Genomic DNA, 17,131 nt, shown 5'->3' with positions numbered 1-17,131 from the left:
TTAAGAACATAATAGTGTCCCCGATAATATCTTCATCCGATTTCTAAAACGTGAGAGAGCTCACACATGATGAGGAAAAAATGGCCACGCGCTGTGCTTCCTGGTGTACTCGATATGACACATAACCATATCTTCAACCACCACGCGAGTCTTCTCCCCCTTAACCAAAGGATACAAAAGTGGGATATTGTTCTCGTCAGCTATCTGAAACATGGGAAGAAAATATCCCAAGATGCGCTTTGTGCTGCTGCCATGGAAACATGTCACAGTCGGGCGGGGGTGGGGGTACACAGCTGTTCCAATTTACAAAGAGACTCACCTTAGAAGAACGTTATTGTGTCCTTTTTTTTATTATCCTTGGAGAGTTTACAAAACTGTACTCTGCACTCTTCATATTGAGAAATGCCCAAGGAGTAGGCTAGTCGTTGTGATACTGTAGATTTATAACAAGCTACGCTAGCTGTGTAGTTAGCTTATCTGGTAACTACATTACGGATGCAAACTCGTGATTTTTATTGTGATACATGACTTAACTGCGATAGTTATTCAGGATGATATTTTTAGGATAGAGTAAAGCCCTTGCTGACTTCGATCATCAGAAAGGGGAAACCATGGTATAATTTGAACAGATTTCTGGTGTGTGAGCACTTTGCTTTAGCGGTTGCAAATTTGATTGAAGTTCGGACTTTCTTCTGAAGCCTCGTCATCAGAATGAGAAGGAGACAAAAATAATGGTGAAAGAAAGGAATGGCACATGATCTAAACGAGCACAAACATCGAGGTAGTGTATGTCGTGTTCATGTATGGCAGCGAAGAGAACAGGCTCACTTGATTTTATTGATGATGTAACGATTGACAGATGGTAGGTGGATGACTTGAGAGCTGCAAAGGACCTCCACCCCCCTCCTCCTAACCCCCCCCCCCCCCCAAGAAACACACTCTGTTGTATTTTTTCTTGTACAAGGAAGGAGCAATTTCCGAGTAAAAGTGGCGCGCAAACGGTGCTAGCATCGCACCAACCGCTAGTTGCCATTTGTCTGGAGCAGAAATCTCACAGTGACAAATGAACGACTTCTGCCAAACTGTTCTGACACTGCTTTAGGTTTCAGATAATGACCGTAAACATTCTATTAAAGAAACTCAAATGTTATTTTTTAAAGGAAATTAAATGCAAAGTCGCTTGATTTTGGTTTTTAATCGATTTTAGTTATGCTCATGTCTGTCTCGTTACGTCAACTCAGTCCCTTGTGTTGACCACTCAGCTCCTTAAGCTACTTGTGCCTTGTCCAGCTGTTTCTCATCTCGTCGGTTGCTTGGATTTGAGTTTCCTGATTTCTATCTGTCCGTGCCGGTTCATTGTTCGTGTTGTCTATCGGTTGTCACGTCCGCAAGTCATGTAGTGCCGATTCTGATCTCAGTGTTTGTTTGCACCTTTGACTCTGGCTTTTGGATTTCTTTGGTATTTTATTTTTGTTTTATTCCATGAGCCTAGTTTACTTTCAGCTTTGTTCTTCTTGCCTCTTTGCCTCTCTGCTTTTGAGTCCTTAACATGAGTGTTTTTCCCCCTCCTGATTTTGGGATTTACAGTAAATGAGCTCATGATATATTATTTACGTCGTTTCATAAACCTCTCCTGAATTGAACTCGAGCTATCATGTTAAATTAAGATTCCGAGAGCAGTGCCTCTTGACTTCCTGACACTGATTAAAACAAATTAAGCCCAGTGGTTCCATTTCTATGCAGCTCATCTCATCACATCGTGTTCTCATCCCACAATTAAGGAACCATTTAGGTTATTATTCGAAGAAGAGCTCATTACATTTTGCAAGATATTTACATGGCCTTGTTCATGTTTAACATGCGCACAACCAGCTGTATTATGTACCGAAACCAGCATGCAGGCAAAAAGAGTGACATCCATTGTGCGCACCCTACAGAGAAGAATACAATTGATATTCTGGGACATCACCGGCAGATTCGCCGCATCATCCTTGTGGCCAAACAAAAATGGTGGCATGCTGCGCGGCTGATCAACGCCTGGATGCACTGCTAGTTTTGCTGGAGTGTGTTGTGCTCTGGAAGACAACCTGCAGCCTTTATTCAATGCTCAACACAGAGGAGACACAATCTCCAACAATGTAATAGAAAACAAAGGTTAGTTTTGCACTGCACGGTTCAGGTGACCCAGTTCAGATTCGCTGTTTATGTGTGGGAGGGGTGGGGAGGCTGAAGTGGTAATCAGTGCAATCAGGCCTCCGACAAATGTGGATAAACAAACGGCTACGTTTTGTACAACTGCATTGGCGGGTTTCCAGGGTGGCAAGGGGTGGCAGCTGGCACCTCCACCAAATGTCTTGCTACCCCAATTGCCACCCCTGCTGTTGGCAACGTATCTCTCAATATCAAATTCAAAAATGATTTTAGAAATGATCTTGATATTGTCTCCTTGGGGTGTCGAAAGGTTTTAATCACCAGTTTGGAATTCACACCCACGCTGACCCCACCTTTCAAGAAAAAAATGGTTTCATCCTATCGCGTCACCAATTAATCAGATGCATTTTACCTTTCCCATCCCGAGCTGACCAAAGAGAGTTGCGGGACCTTTTATTTTATATGAGGTTGCTCTACGTTCAAATGGTCTGTCAAGTGTGACAAACCACTGCATGTGAAATGTGTTAGCAGTGTTTGTAGCTATTTGGTGTGTCATGATGCGCCGCAACAAGGATAACTTTATCCAGCTTTCATCAAGACTTTCTGCCTGCATGGCTATATAAACAGTGTGTGGGGGGGGGGGGGGGCAGTGTTCCTCTGTGTTGTGTTCATACATTACTCCTTCTGGAGTCAATTTGGATCTCACAAAAATTTTATTTTCCGACCTGTGAGCATAAAATGACATCAGACTGGTGTTTTACTCAATGGTCTCGCTGGCTCTCCTGTGGATCATAAACAATAGAAACAAGTTGAGTGCTAATCCACGTGAGCGACGTCCATCGATGGACAGCGGCTCAAAACGTCATCCAGCGACCACAACCCTTGCCCAAAATCAGCCAGGCTATCCCCAACAAAGTGTTCACAACGACGGCGCGAAAATTTTATTATTCCAATTGGCACGGCTATTGGGGAAGACCGGGGTACGTGTCTCACTCTCCGCAGCACGCACACCAGCCCACGTCATAAATGCACACGTACAGACAGTAACCCCCCAAAATAGAAGAAACTACAAATGAAATAACAACAACAATAATAGAAGTGGTTTGGTGAAATTAATAGTGGACTGTAACCTGTTCCAACTACACTAAATATTTTGAAAACAACACATTGTAATGTCTCGAACCGTCATAGCTGAATGAACTATCATCTTAATTATCTTTGTTTTTAGTTTGGATATACCTAAAAGACTAATATAACTAAGATAATGATAATGGTTTTATGAGATCAGCTGCTTGTTGGTTCAATATACTGTCATTTACATTCGATCCAATTTAGCTGACAAATTACAACTCTCAACTAGTTCAATATTAATCTGTTACTCATCTGACATGCACTAAACTTCCCAGGTAATACAGAAAATGAACTCAGAATTTGAAATGTGCGCATGTGTGAACCTGCTGCCACCCCTTTTGTCAACCCAGGTGAAACCGTCTAGATCCGCCTCTGTATGTTTGCAAATCTGAGTGCAATATAAATGCAGACTTTTGGCGTAGCCCCTCAACGACAGCTTGATGTCAGAAAGGTAGCGAAATCAATACATAGATAGATATACCCTCACAAATATCGCAAAAGTGCTGCTGAAGCACTTGCCGGCCGCGACCACTTGCTGCTGCCATGCTCGGCGAGACCTTTCAAAAAAAATAAAAAATAATTCAGGCCAGTTCAAAGTTTGCCCAAATACTGTTGAAAACGCTTGACAGTGTCATCATAATGAACAATTAAATAAATCTCCCACCAACACCCAAGTTTAAATAGATAATGGCAATTTAAATTCTCATTAGAGTGCAAGTGTGCCTCATGTTTTTTGCCGGCGGGTGTTTGCACTATCCAATTTCCGGGGACGTTCCTCTTTAAAAGCAAAAAAAACAAAAAAAAAACAGACGTCATTGCGACGCACGTCCACACATCCAGAGGTTGACAGAAGGAGGGAATATGCTGTACGTGCAACATATGATATATTGAGGAGCCTTTCTGTGTTTTTTGAGGGGGGCTGGTCCACATCCGCGCGGTGCTCCGAAGTGATCGATTCTGATGTGCCGCATGACTTGCCGGTCTCGGCTTGTCTCATCCTCCTGGCCGCTGATTAAACGCGTGTCATGACTTGCGCCCTCCGAGACGGCACAGTTGCAAGCAAAGACGGCAGCAGTCGGCATCAGCATCTGTACAATCTGCTATCCGAACTCTCAACCATCAAATGATCCTTTTTTTTTTAAGCGGGGTAGAGTACATTTGGAGAAAGAAGAAAGACGGAAGCAAAGAAAGAAAGAAAGATCGCTGAAGAATGGAGCGTCACTATACATAGAAGGTAAGCAGATGTTCACACCTATGCAGGGAAAAAACAATTAAATATGACTGAGCTTTATCGTTTGCACAGCGTGCATCTCCATCTTGCCGTCTGCAATGGAAAGGCTGATTTGACACAATGTAAATGTTGAATGGAGTCATAGTAATCCACTACGCAGTGATTCCCAAGCAGTGTGTCGCTGCCATGAGAGCTCTAACGGTGTGCCGCGGGAAATCTAATTTCACTTCATTGGTAAGAAAATGATTTATGAATGACAAATAATGTATCTTTGTCCCTCTGTCCATGCCAGTAATTTATAGTGACAGAATGAACAAATGAATTAAGATATCCTTTATTTGTCCCACACTGGGGAAATTTACAGTCTACAGCAGCAAGATTGTGGGTAGAAAGAAGAAAAAAAACAAACAAACACTGTTCAATTAAGTGCAATATAAATACGAAATGGATAAGTCGCAGTGCTATTTACAATTGTTTTTCACAATGATCTTATATGAGATGGCAAAAAGTATGAAATGGACATATAGTCTCCTCATTTTGTTTGAATTTTGTTTGCTGGTGTGTCTTGCGATTTTTTTTTTTAACTTAATGTGCATTGGCTCAATAAAGGTCGGGAATCACTGCGCTAATGAAGGCAGGGATAAGAACGAGCAATGTTTTTATTATTTTTTTGTGTGTGTTTTTAATGTGCTCGTCAATGGTTTAGGACAGGGGTGGGCAAACTTTTTGGCTCGGGGGCTATGGTACATTAAAAAAAACAAACTGCATTTGTTGACAGTCCATATCAAACATCAACAGAACAAAAGCATGAAAGTACGGTATTAATATACTTTTTCTAAATGACAAAAGTGTTGTTGATGACCTATTTTAGCCCGTGCATCGCTGCAGATGGGCTGTGATCAGACCAGTAGAAGTAGAGCGATACAGAGGTACTAGGTGGTCGAAAAGATTGCCCCCCCCCCCCCCCCCGTTCTGCAACTTCAAGTCAATTCGCCACCTGGCGGTGAAATGCCTGTCATTACAAGTCCAATTGAAATGAATACAATCATTCACATCGAACCTTAATTGTGGACCAACCTTCGGCCGGCCGGATTAAAAAGACCAACGGGCCGGATTCGGCCCGCGGGCCGTAGTTTGCTGGTTTAGGATCACCTCCAATTTGTTAGTATATATAGAGTTTACTGTAAGTGTATGCGTTATGGTCAAAGACAGCCACTTCTTTCTCACTGGGCATCCTCCTATTGTTTCTGATACTGTATGTACAATTAAAATTGTTTCACCAAAACTGCCAGGTTCTAATAATACGATGAATTTGAATGACCAAGAAATGCGATTTCATCATGCCATTGTTTGTGATACCAAAAATGAGATTACAGTACCATCCAAATAAAATATTTCTGGGCACAAATAGCTTCAATTCCAAATTTTCCTCCCTCACTCAGAACTAAACGCACAGCAAGTCAGTCACAATCCTGGCATATACAGACAGTCCATTCAAACCCGTGAGTAATTTACTGTCTTCATTTTAGCGAGCGGATGTGTTTTTGGAAGCCAGAGTAGAATATTCTTATTTCATGATTTGAACTGGTGTCCCTGTCTGAACCTTCTTGATGTGAGATGTGCTAACTTCACATGACTAGAGATGAAATCGTAGGAAAATTTGAGATCACAATTATAGAGACCGAATTACAGAGACTTTCACGATGCTGAAAGAAACAGCATGACATCTTCGCTTAATGGTCACAAGAATGTTCGCAGGAAGATTTGCTAAGACAGACTAACAAGTGACACAATAAAGTAGCACAACTCAACACAAAATGGAGCAAAACTGTCAACTCGAATAGAAGCTAATCAAAACCCGCAAGCCTGAAGCGAAGGACTCATCTTTTTACATGCCACTTGCATTTACTGTTTGCCACGGAAATGTTTTTTTTTTTTTTGAGCAAGGTGGAACGACAATAAGAGCTCCTTAATTCTCAGAGATGGCACATACAAGTTACGGTAAATTCACCTAAACCAAAACAAAACAGAGGTACCGGTAATTGGTTTTGGCAATCTAGAAAAGAGAACTGCTTTTACTCCGCACTTGCAGACCTTGGGGTGCTGATTTATTTGGAACTGACTTTTAAATGAATGATTACAACTGCCTTTTACCAACTGACAAACATCTGCAGACTAAAAGGTCACATGCTCCAAACAAATCATGAGAAGTTTATCCGTAATTTTTATTTTGATTTATTTCATTGCTGGTGGCCCGGTGCGCCAGTGGTTAGCGTGTCGACCTCACAGTGCAGAGGTACCGGGTTCAATTCCAGCTCCGGCCTCCCTTGCGGAGTTTGCATGTCCTCCCCGGGGCCGCGTGGGTTTTTTCCGGGTACTCTGGTTCCCTCCCACATTCCAAAAAAAAAAATGCATGGCAGGCTGATTGAACACTCAAAATCGTCCGTAAGTGTGAGTGTGAGCGTGGATGGTTGTTTGTCTCTGTGCGCCCTGCGATTGGCTGGCAACCGGTTCAGGGTGTCCCCCGCCTACTGCCCGAAGACGGCTGGGATAGGCTCCAGCACCCCCCGTGACTCTTGTGGGGATAAGCGGATCGGAAAATGGGTGGATTTCTTTGCTGTTAATTCTTTTGTTTGTAAATGGTTCGAAATCTTTTTTCTCAGCACATTGAGTTACCCATACCTGTCAACTCATACGGTTTAGCCATAGTTCATACGGATTTTGTGGTGAATCTTACGTATATGGCCGTATCGCACAAATCATACGGATTCTGAAAATCTCCGGGTTTTTTTCCCCCCTAACAGGTAGTTCCGTTTGCTTTTGCCCAGAATGGTGCTAGTCTACTCGAATGCTTTCATTTCCGATAACTTTCCAGTAAATCACGTGGTTCCTAGTTGAAAACAGCAGAGTATTCTACAATACTATACATCTACAATAAATATCATTGAAAATTTCGTGGGTTTTTTTCTGCCGTTATTTTGACATATAAAATGCTTTGGTATGTTATAAGGATTTTTTGCTCTTTATAAGGATTTTTTTGGTAGTTTATACAGGTTGGCGCTCCGAAAAGTTGACAGGTATGAGTTACCTTGTGTATGAAATGGGCTCTATAAATAAAGCTGTTGTGCCTTGCCTTGCCTTGCCAGAGTTTAACGGTCTTTTATCCCTGCACATGACCCTATATTTGACCCTCGTCATGTATTGTCATTTACAGACGAAGGTGTTGGACTCACAAAGGGCACATTTGTTTGGAAAAGAGGACGATGGTGAAGATTTTGGTGTGAAGAAGCGAGCGGAATCCCAGAGGCGACACCATGGTCGTCACCGATAGAAACGCAGGCGGCGCTGTGTCCAAGAAGGAGCAACCCGAGGAGAAAAAGCGGCGAGCATCTCGTCCTCACGGCCTACCCTCTCCGGCCCTGTGCTGCGCCTGCGGCCTGTGCATCATGCTGGCCGGACTCAACATCACCCTGGTGGGAGTGTTCGCCTTCCGGACCCTGGTGCCTTCTGCCAACCCTTCCATCATCATCGGACCCATCCTGCTGCTGGTGGCCTTCTCCTTTTTTGGGGCTTGTTGCGTGTGCAGCCGCCTTCCTCCTCCTCACAGCTCGCGCGGGGCCAAGACGGGCGGGCGAGGCATGAACCTGATCGGGAACGGCGGGCTGGCAGGCGGGGCGGCGTTCGAGATAGAGACCAGCGAGCATACGCTGCAGGACACGACGGCCGTGCAGCTCAGCCCCACGTCCTCCCCCGCGTCGTCCCGGGGATTGAGCCCGGAAAAAGAGGCTCCCGGTGCGTCCCTGCCTGGTACCGCCAAGCTCTTCACCATGGACAACAACGGCTCACCCGGTTCTATTGGCGCGGTCTACTCGGCTGTCTCGGGAGGAGAGGTTCAGCTCAACCTGCCAAGAGAAGTGGCCACCTCGCCGTATACCTAACCTACTTGTTGACTGAGTGTTACTTCTTGTATGACTAAGCACGGGGTACAGACATGGCAATTTTTCACACCTTGGCCAATTTTGAAACTGTCAGAGAACCCGCTCACGGCAAGGAAAAATTCAGCGACTGTGTTGTAAGCGCTCTTATTGTGTATGCCAAACAACATATCCATATTTCCTCCGACAATTTTGAGTGTCCTCTTCCAAACAACCAATGAAAAAATACCAGCTGCATCAGGTCATTAACTAATGCGCTCGTCACACAAAAACGCAGTCATGTCATGACCGCTGGTCCAACGAAGAGTCTGGATTTCCATGCTATAAAAACAAGGCTGTGTGGGTGACTTCCCGGTTTTCGTTCTTTCAAATTTACACTGTCTCAGAGTAAGTTGTGTGCCATCATTTAGTGGTCATGAATACAATTATGGCCAGAGCACATGTACTGAAGATCAAGGGTGCCCATTCCGTCGATCGCAATCGACCGGTAACTCGCGGACTGGACCGAAGTCGATCACAGGAGTGTAGAGGAAAACAAACAAACAAACAAACAAAAATGTGTGTGTCTCCGTGCATGTTAGTTATATACAGTATATTTTTGTGTTATTGCACACTGCATCCTACTCATCCTATCAATCTCACTTTCACAAGAGAATATTTTAAAACTGAAATAAAATAAAGCAGGTCATCTTTAACTTTCGGTGGCGGGTGACCTGTGTTACCGGAAGTTATTAGCGCTCAGTCGTCTGCAATTGCAGCTTGAGATCAGAGCTGTTGCGATATAGCTTTTGTTATTGTTATCAGTCAAAGTTTGTTTCGTGTATAATCCACCGATGGCACTCGCAAAGAATGGCAATCTGGAGCGCCGAGAGAAGCCTGTTACGCTACGATAGTTTACGGGCTGCAAAAGTGCGTCGCATGCCTCCGCGTCAAGTCTCCCACTAAGGTAGGCAGTGGTTTCCTTTTCACAAACTCATAAACTATTGTGTCTATTTTGCTATTCCGTTCATTTTAGGAGACATTATGGCTGTTGCTCATCATGGCATGCGTGTGCAAGTGCGTGCGTATGCGTGTGTGCGCGGTAACGGGTCGCTCGCGGGACGTTGGTTAATCGAAAAGTAGATTTGCGGTCAAAAGAGTTTGGGCACCCGCGCTTTAGATCAACACAACGGTTACAAACGGTTCCCCAAACAATCTGAGAGGGTGACTTCCGGGTTTTCATTGGTCTTGCAAATTGACAGCCCCAGAGTCCGTCGTATGCCGTCATCTAGTGGTCATGAATAAAATGATGTCCAGAATACGCACGTTTTAGATCGACCCAAGAGTTATTAATTGATCCCAAAAAATCTCAGAAAGAGCGGGACCGCAAACTCGCATCCCGCAATGGACAGGGATTTACAGTTCACCCCCCGCGCCCCCTTTTGCTTATCTGTGTGGCCCGATACCAAATGGCCCTCAGACCAGTACGAAATGGCTACCGGACCACGGGTCGGCGGTTGAGGACCATTGTATTATATTATTTGCCAGAAAGGAATGTTCAACTGCCACTGTGTGTCTCCGTTGACTCTAAAGATTGGAAGTCAAAGGCTAGGAGTGACCTAGTCGAGCTGAAGTGCATCAGCAGTGACACTTGCCATTTGAATACCAAATAAAAGATTTGGTAATCGTATTGTGATTGTCTGAAGGGCACACATAAAACGGTGAACCGCGTTGCGTTGTGTCTTTGTTCATATCCACGGTATAAACTGTATATTGAATTTTTGTTCCCGAGTTATATTTATAAAAGACGGAATGATGACAGGCCTTAGTACCGATGGCATTCATTTTTGCGGCTTTGTACCGCACGCCTTTTGACTTTTTGAGTCAAAACCTCAGCTTCTTTGCCTTGTTGTCACTGCCCAGAAACATTCAAAAAGCCTGAATTCTCGAGAAAGCAACGTTGCCTTAGATTGCGCTATAAGGATCCAATGAAAGAGGGCTAGTTCTCACTTTGCTTCATAAAGCCATTGTTTGGGATGCCGTACGTTTTGCTTCACTCAAAATCAACCTGCATGCTGAAAATGAAATTGCTCCTTTCACGTACATAAATCAGGTAACCGAGCATCATTGTCATTTTGATAGGATCATTTGATTGTGTGTATCTAATGAACTGTCCAGTGGGTGCATATGGAGTTTTAGCCTTGTACATACCAGCATTCCCAGCGCTATGAGCCACTATTTGTCATTCTAATTAAAAGCCCCTGTTCATGTTCTTGCATGTTCACTTTTACGGAAATGCGTGCAGCCTGTTTTTGTGATCTACGCTTGTTACTGCTTACAGTAAAAGTGCGTGTGTGCGTGTGTATCTTTGACTTTGGGAACTTCTAATAACGAACTGATACATGTTTCAGTGGTTGTACATTTGTAAATAAAAAGTATTCGTGCATTTTTTAGAGTCCATCCTTGCTAACGTAATTGCGGCAGAAGCGATGATCCGTCCAGCCAAATCATTTCATGTGGCCCGTTAAAGCAAATCTTTTGTCCCTTCATATTTCTTGCAAAATTCTTCTCCAAAATTGAAAATTCTTCAATTTAGGGCTGCAACAAACAACTTTTAATGATTGATTATTTTTTTGATTTCATAAGCAAACCAGATTTTTTAACAAAAAGTTTTAATTTCCATCCCTTGATTCATGTATTATGTTCAATAAACAAACAAACAAATGCAGGGTATGTTTTCAAATTAATTGTAGAAATTGATCACAAAGTACAAGCACATGTTTTGGTTTCATTCAACACAAAGAATAAGTCTGCTTTCATGGAGCACTACAGAAATTGGATACTATTTACTGTTGAGAAGCTGACATTTTGAGCATTTGGACAAATCAATTTTTTTAAAAGGGATTCTCAAAAATAATTAATGATTAACCATTATGATTAAGCATAACTGGTTCGGGTCAGTGTCGATGGATGAATAATTTGATAATTGTTGTATGATACATAATAGTGGCTATTTTTATTTCTAATGATTCAAATAAAAATAGAATAGCTACTGTAAATGTTGCAAAACATTACACTATTTAAATTAAATAGCTTAAAAAAAAAGAAATGGACATTTGTGATAATTTTTTCACTTGAAAATAAAACAAAATGTTCCAAATGTCACACTACTTTTTAAGAAGTTGACTGTGACAAAGCAGTTGCTATTTTTATTAGATTTCTTTTTTCCTAATTGAAAACACCATGTAAAAATGTTACATTGTACCAGGAATCACATACTTTTTAAACCAAAAAATAAATCAAAATCAAAATTGTGGTGACATTTTGAATGTCACAAGACATTATTCAAAGAATCGAGATGAAATTTTGTCATGATTGTGTAAAAATGAAAAGAGACTAACAAATGAAAATTTGAAAAGGTAACAACATGCCTACAGTATTCATCGAAATTGCTCCTGATTAATTGCATGTAAAAGAATTGGAAAATGAGCTCAATCCATCTCCAAATCTGCTTTGTAGACGAAAACAGTTCCCATTGGCCATTTTGTTGTATTCCTCTTCACCACAAGAGGGCGGCAGAGCTGCGTCTCTGTCACTCAAATATGGTTGTAACTTTAGGCCAGGCCAGTAGATGTCAGCAGACAACAAACGTTGTTCTAGGAGGAATGCCAATTTGGTAACATTGCCTCTTTTTAAAACACAAAAGATCTCTCTCACACATTATGTCACGCACAAAACTAAAACAAATCTACTTTATTGTTCTCCAGTTTCTCCTCAAATATTGCAGAGAGCACCTGTGTCTTTTGTGTTGGATATTTAGGATGTACATTTCGCAGCTAAAACGCATATTGTAAGTTTATTAAACACATTCCACTGTCTTAGGTTGTCCATAAATGTGAATGTAAGTGTCAGTGGGTTTTTTTTTCCACTGCAATTGGCTGTCCGCCAGTTCACGATGCACCCTGCCTCTCACCCGTGACCCCTCATAAGGACAAGCTCAGTGGAAAATGAATGGGTGGATGGTGTTACCAGATCTCGATGAATGGTTGAGTACTGATACCTGATACCAGCCTATGTTTCAAAGGTTTAGGATTGTCATGAAGGCTGCTGATACTAGCCACTAATACTTAAGGGAAAAAAAATAGGATAATCGCTAAGTACTACTCACCAGTAGCAAGCGCTGATAATTTTACGCACCTGAAAGAAATATCTTTCATCTCAATGATATGTAATGTTGTTAAGTGAAATGTTATGTATCAAAAGAACTAGTGGTATCGCTCCTCGGTATCGGTGATTATTCAAGTTGGAATACTGGTATCGGTCTGGCACAAAAGTGGTCTTGAATATCTCTTCTATTTACTACCAGTGGCCCAGTGAACGTGAGGTATGGTTTTGTAAAGACAAGATTAAAATATATAAGTATATGAAGATTTGGATAGAACAGATGGTTGCTTGAGGCTTCTGACGAGCAAAGCCAGGTTGGAAAACTCAGCCAAGCCACAGAGCCTGTCACATACCAGCGGCATGAAATTGGATTTTCTGTGTTTAACCAGAGGGACAATGCCGATTTAAAAAAACAAAACAAAGCAAAAAAAACCCCAAATCCTGCCACGGCCCACATCCCCAAGTGCTTTTAACCACTTCCAGGTTTATGCAACGTTACGCAAGTGACTTTTTCGGCTCCTTTCAAGGCTCCTTTCAATCATTCACTGTATCACAATACATATTGAGCCATAAAACCTTCCAACCAACCATCCATCCATTTTGCTTATCCTCATGAGTGTCACGGGCATGCTGGAGCCTATCTTCGCTGGAGCTGTCTTTGGGCAACCGGCGGGGACACACCCTAAACTGGTTGCCAGTCAATCGCAGAACACACATAAATGAACAGCCATTCATACTCACACTTAGGAACAATTAAGAGTGTCCCATTAACCTGCCATGCATGTTTTTTGGAATGTGGGAGGAAACCGGAGTGCCCGGAGAAAACCCGCACAGGGAGGCTGCAATTGAATCCTGCACCTGTTGACTGTGAGACAGACATGCTAACCAGTCGATCACCGTGCCGCCACCATAAAACCTCATAAAGGATATTAAATGTTTAGTTAGCTGAGCAGGTTTGTAGGTCTACTGTATTTACATGTTTGTTTCTGCTGAGCAAAGTGTGGTGACAGAGAGGTCATGCTTTTCCACTGCGGTTTGAGAAAAGAAAAAGATCAAGCGGAGCCCAGCTGCTGACCTTTGAACCACCCATGTCACCGCTTTGCCTTTTACGCCCATCACAGTGTCCACTTTAAAGAGACAAGCATCCTATTTAAATTTAAATGCGGAGCTTTTTTTTATTTTTATTTTATTTTATTTTTTTTATTTTAAAGTTGGCTTCGATTGGCTGTTGGGTGGGTTGGATGATGGATAACGAGAATGAAAAACTGGTCTCTGAACAATGATTCATGGAGAATGCGTTTGTATTTAGAACAGACATTGCTTTGTGGGTCATTTTCCACACAGTGTTTTATTTATTTATTTTCTTTTAATAACATGTTTCTTTGCAATACATTTCAGTCGGTCACTTGATCATCAAAGCAACAAAACAAACAAACAAAAAAAAAAACCCCAAAGAAAAAGCAAATTCTGATTGCAGATTGTCTGTGTCCAGTTGATAAAACGTCATTTGTGCTTGTAACAAGGTCAACATGACATGCTATAAACATACGGTTAGTAAATATCGATACTTCTATTTGCTTCTTGAGTCATCCCTCTTACATGCGGAATGGTGATTTAGCCCCCCCCCCCCCCCCCCCCAAAAAAAGACTGATAAGGCTGCGGTACCATTAAGCATCACTCGAGTAATGCTGCAGGCTGCAATAGTAAGATACGATGTGAACAGCTCAGCTCTGATGTATCAGCTCCACATTTGTCACGACAAGCCACTGCACTCACACCTGCCCAATCGTGAGCACACCCCCCGACCCACGAGCAACCCCCAAAACAACCATCAGCGCCATCCGCTCCGAACCGGTTCCTCTGTTCGTGTGGTGCTAACCAGATTGTTCCTGTGTGTGAGAACACGCCAACACGCCACGGGAGGAGGGATGGGGAGTGTAATCAAGCTGAAAAGATTAGAGGAAGACGAGTGGCTGAGGGTCTTTATGAGAACAGACACTGGTTACATAAGCCTAACCCAGTTCACTCCGCTTCTGCGGCCAGACTGGGAGGGCGGTGGAAGGAGCTGATGAATCTTTGAGCTGGGACTGAAGTGAAACAGGCCTCAATGCACCGTTGACTCAAATGACAATGGCTGTCGTGCTGTATTGAATGTTGAAAGCGCACCTTGCTTGCTTGATCCCAGTGGTTGGTCACGTTCACTTCAGGTATGTTTTGGCCACAAAATCACACTCAGACGACATCGTACAGGACAAATTTCTTTGGCTTAAGGGCACAAACCAAACATGATAAGATATGGTTAACCTACGTACGTTTCATTTTCCGGGCCAAGGATATCTTCAAAATACAGTAATTGTTGCTACAAAATTATGAACTGCAGGTCTTCTCATGATTTACGTACAGCCTGTTTGACAGTCAGAAGTGGATGATTAAGCCTTACTCAGTGTTTCAGAGAAAAGGGGAAATTGATTTTTGTTTACACAAGTTTGTTTTCGTTGATTGGCTTGCTGGATTACTGTGATGCAGCTTCATTTTGGAGTCGGCCAGTCCTCCATCAAGTGTCTCCAGTTGGTCCAAAATGCTGCTGCTCACCTTCTAAATGGAGCTTGTAGAAGGGAGCACTTCACTTCAATTATGTAATTTTGGCCTCCTGTCAGGGTTTCGCTGTCCATTTTACTTCATTTTAAGATGCTTTTATGTGTCTCATCTGTGCTCCTCCACATCTACATACATGCCCCAGGTCAGCGAACCAGATAGGACTAGGCGGAGCGTCACAGAGTAAACCACTTCCGGGTTACTTCCGGGTTGAGTGAACGCTGGCGCGTCTGGCTGCTGCTGCTCACCCGCAATTCTGTGGTTTTATTGTTCTTATTTGATTGTAAAGTGTCCTTGAGTGTTTTGAAAGGCGCTTATAAATGAAATGTATTATTATTATTATTATTATAACCCTGGGCCCTCCTTTTGGAATGACCTTCCATTCAATATTAGGCATCCCCCCACTCTATGCATCTTTAAAACTCATCTGAAAACACACTTTGGCTGATTTGAGATTCCCCCATGATCCTTGTCCATATTTCTGCGGTAACCTGTAAAAAGGGTGTAAACGTAGACAATTCTCAGGACCCTTTCAGGCTCGTGCTCAAACACTCTTACCACAGGCGACGTGTATGGCATGTACAGTTGCACAGTTTTAAGATTCCCGCCAGCCCCATCTGGATTTAACACACACTGGACCAGACACGGGTGAGAACAAGTCAGTGGACACGAACTTTGTAGCAAATATAAAATATTTTCATATGTCTTCATTTTGTGCCACCATAGGACGACAATTCGCCAAATTTCAGGGTTGTAAAGGTTACGTTGTTTTAAAAAAAAAAAAAAAATCAAAACCAATGAGTGTGGAAATAAAAATGCTGTCGTATTCCAGACGTTTAGATTGACACCTTTCGCTTTGCTATCTGGTGAATCTGATTCCGATGAATGCTTGTTTTCTTTCATTGGCCCAAGCGTTGGTGGAACACCCCCATATATTGAAACTGAAGTAGAATATACAAGACGGCATTGTGTCGAACCGCGAAAGCACCTCTCTACGCCGTTAATGGAGAGATGCACCGATCAATGATTATTGACAAGCATTTATCAAATCATTGCTTTCCAAACTCAATGCCTTTGAGCAGTTCTTTGAAACCATGTGCACGCTTCCCCCAAACCTGACTCGAGGCCTTTGAGCGGTTCTTTGAAAGTTATCAGCCTTTATATTTGTGTATGGCCTATGGTTTGTTGATCCAATCGATGCACGGAGCCCAAAATAGAGCTTGTATTTAACGACGACTACAGGTCACAACCCGACAACTTGCTATTTTGCGACGTGGGCATGTGTATATTGTGACCTCAGTTACAGGACAAAAGCAGCCCTTTGAATTCTGCATTGGGCCCTCCTGGTGTTAATGGCTTGGTAAACAACATGTGGTGCCGGTAATCGCCAGCAGACGGTGCTGTTTAGTCACAGTAGCCCTCTTTGACAATGAATGACTGAACCCCCCCACGCCCCCACTCCGTATGTGCAGACTGCTTCAGACTGGTTTCCTCTGCTCCACATCGAGGTGGTCGTATGCTGAGCATTCAGCAGAAGAGTCACGTCATGCTTTGTTTAATTGCGTGCCACCGGAAGTACGTTCCGTATTTCAAGACAGTATTCCCTGTCATTACGATGCAGCTCAAACGGGTCACTTATTGTACCTTGGTCGTTTCACGCTCTGCAGAAGTGGCTTTTCATAACACGTGGGTTATTTTGTTGGAGAATGCAAACTGGATGTTTTAATCGTAGCTGTGCACTGTAAAGTAGCGGTCCTCAAATTTGTGTCTGGGGGAACCGTGTCTGCAAACTATTTTGCAAAACTTTTTTATTTTTATGTAACAACTGATTGATTACGGTTAGTTTTGTTTTATGTCGTGTTTCATTCTCTTCATGTCTTGTCTTACTGGTTAAGTTTTTGTTACTTGTGTCTAGCAATCCGCTCCCTCAGCCACTCGTTTATTC

The 17,131-nt window shown here is 42.7% G+C and overlaps 1 protein-coding gene across 2 annotated transcripts in view; it reads left to right on the top strand.

The window, feature by feature from the left end:
• Positions 1–4,153: 4,153 nt before the first annotated feature.
• Positions 4,154–17,131, top strand: part of tmem275a (transmembrane protein 275a) — a 51,114-nt gene continuing 38,136 nt past the window's right edge. Inside the window, exons 1-2 of one of the 2 annotated variants that reach the window (XR_015102939.1) lie at positions 4,154–4,516; positions 7,728–9,394. Coding sequence is in view for 1 of the 2 variants with exons in the window: in XM_086130126.1 (XP_085986252.1) it covers positions 7,828–8,451 (624 nt within the window). In the remaining variant the exon portion in view is untranslated. Of the gene's footprint in view, positions 4,517–7,727; positions 10,874–17,131 lie in introns of those variants that run through there. The other variant, XM_086130126.1, reaches the window with a different exon arrangement.

Source organism: Hippocampus guttulatus, chromosome 14 (assembly GCF_054856545.1).
Source record: "Hippocampus guttulatus isolate MCC_2025c chromosome 14, RoL_Hgut_1.0, whole genome shotgun sequence".
Classification (NCBI taxonomy): domain Eukaryota; kingdom Metazoa; phylum Chordata; class Actinopteri; order Syngnathiformes; family Syngnathidae; genus Hippocampus; species Hippocampus guttulatus.
Note: the sequence above shows the minus strand (reverse complement) of the source record. Positions and strands in the feature narration are given on the sequence as shown.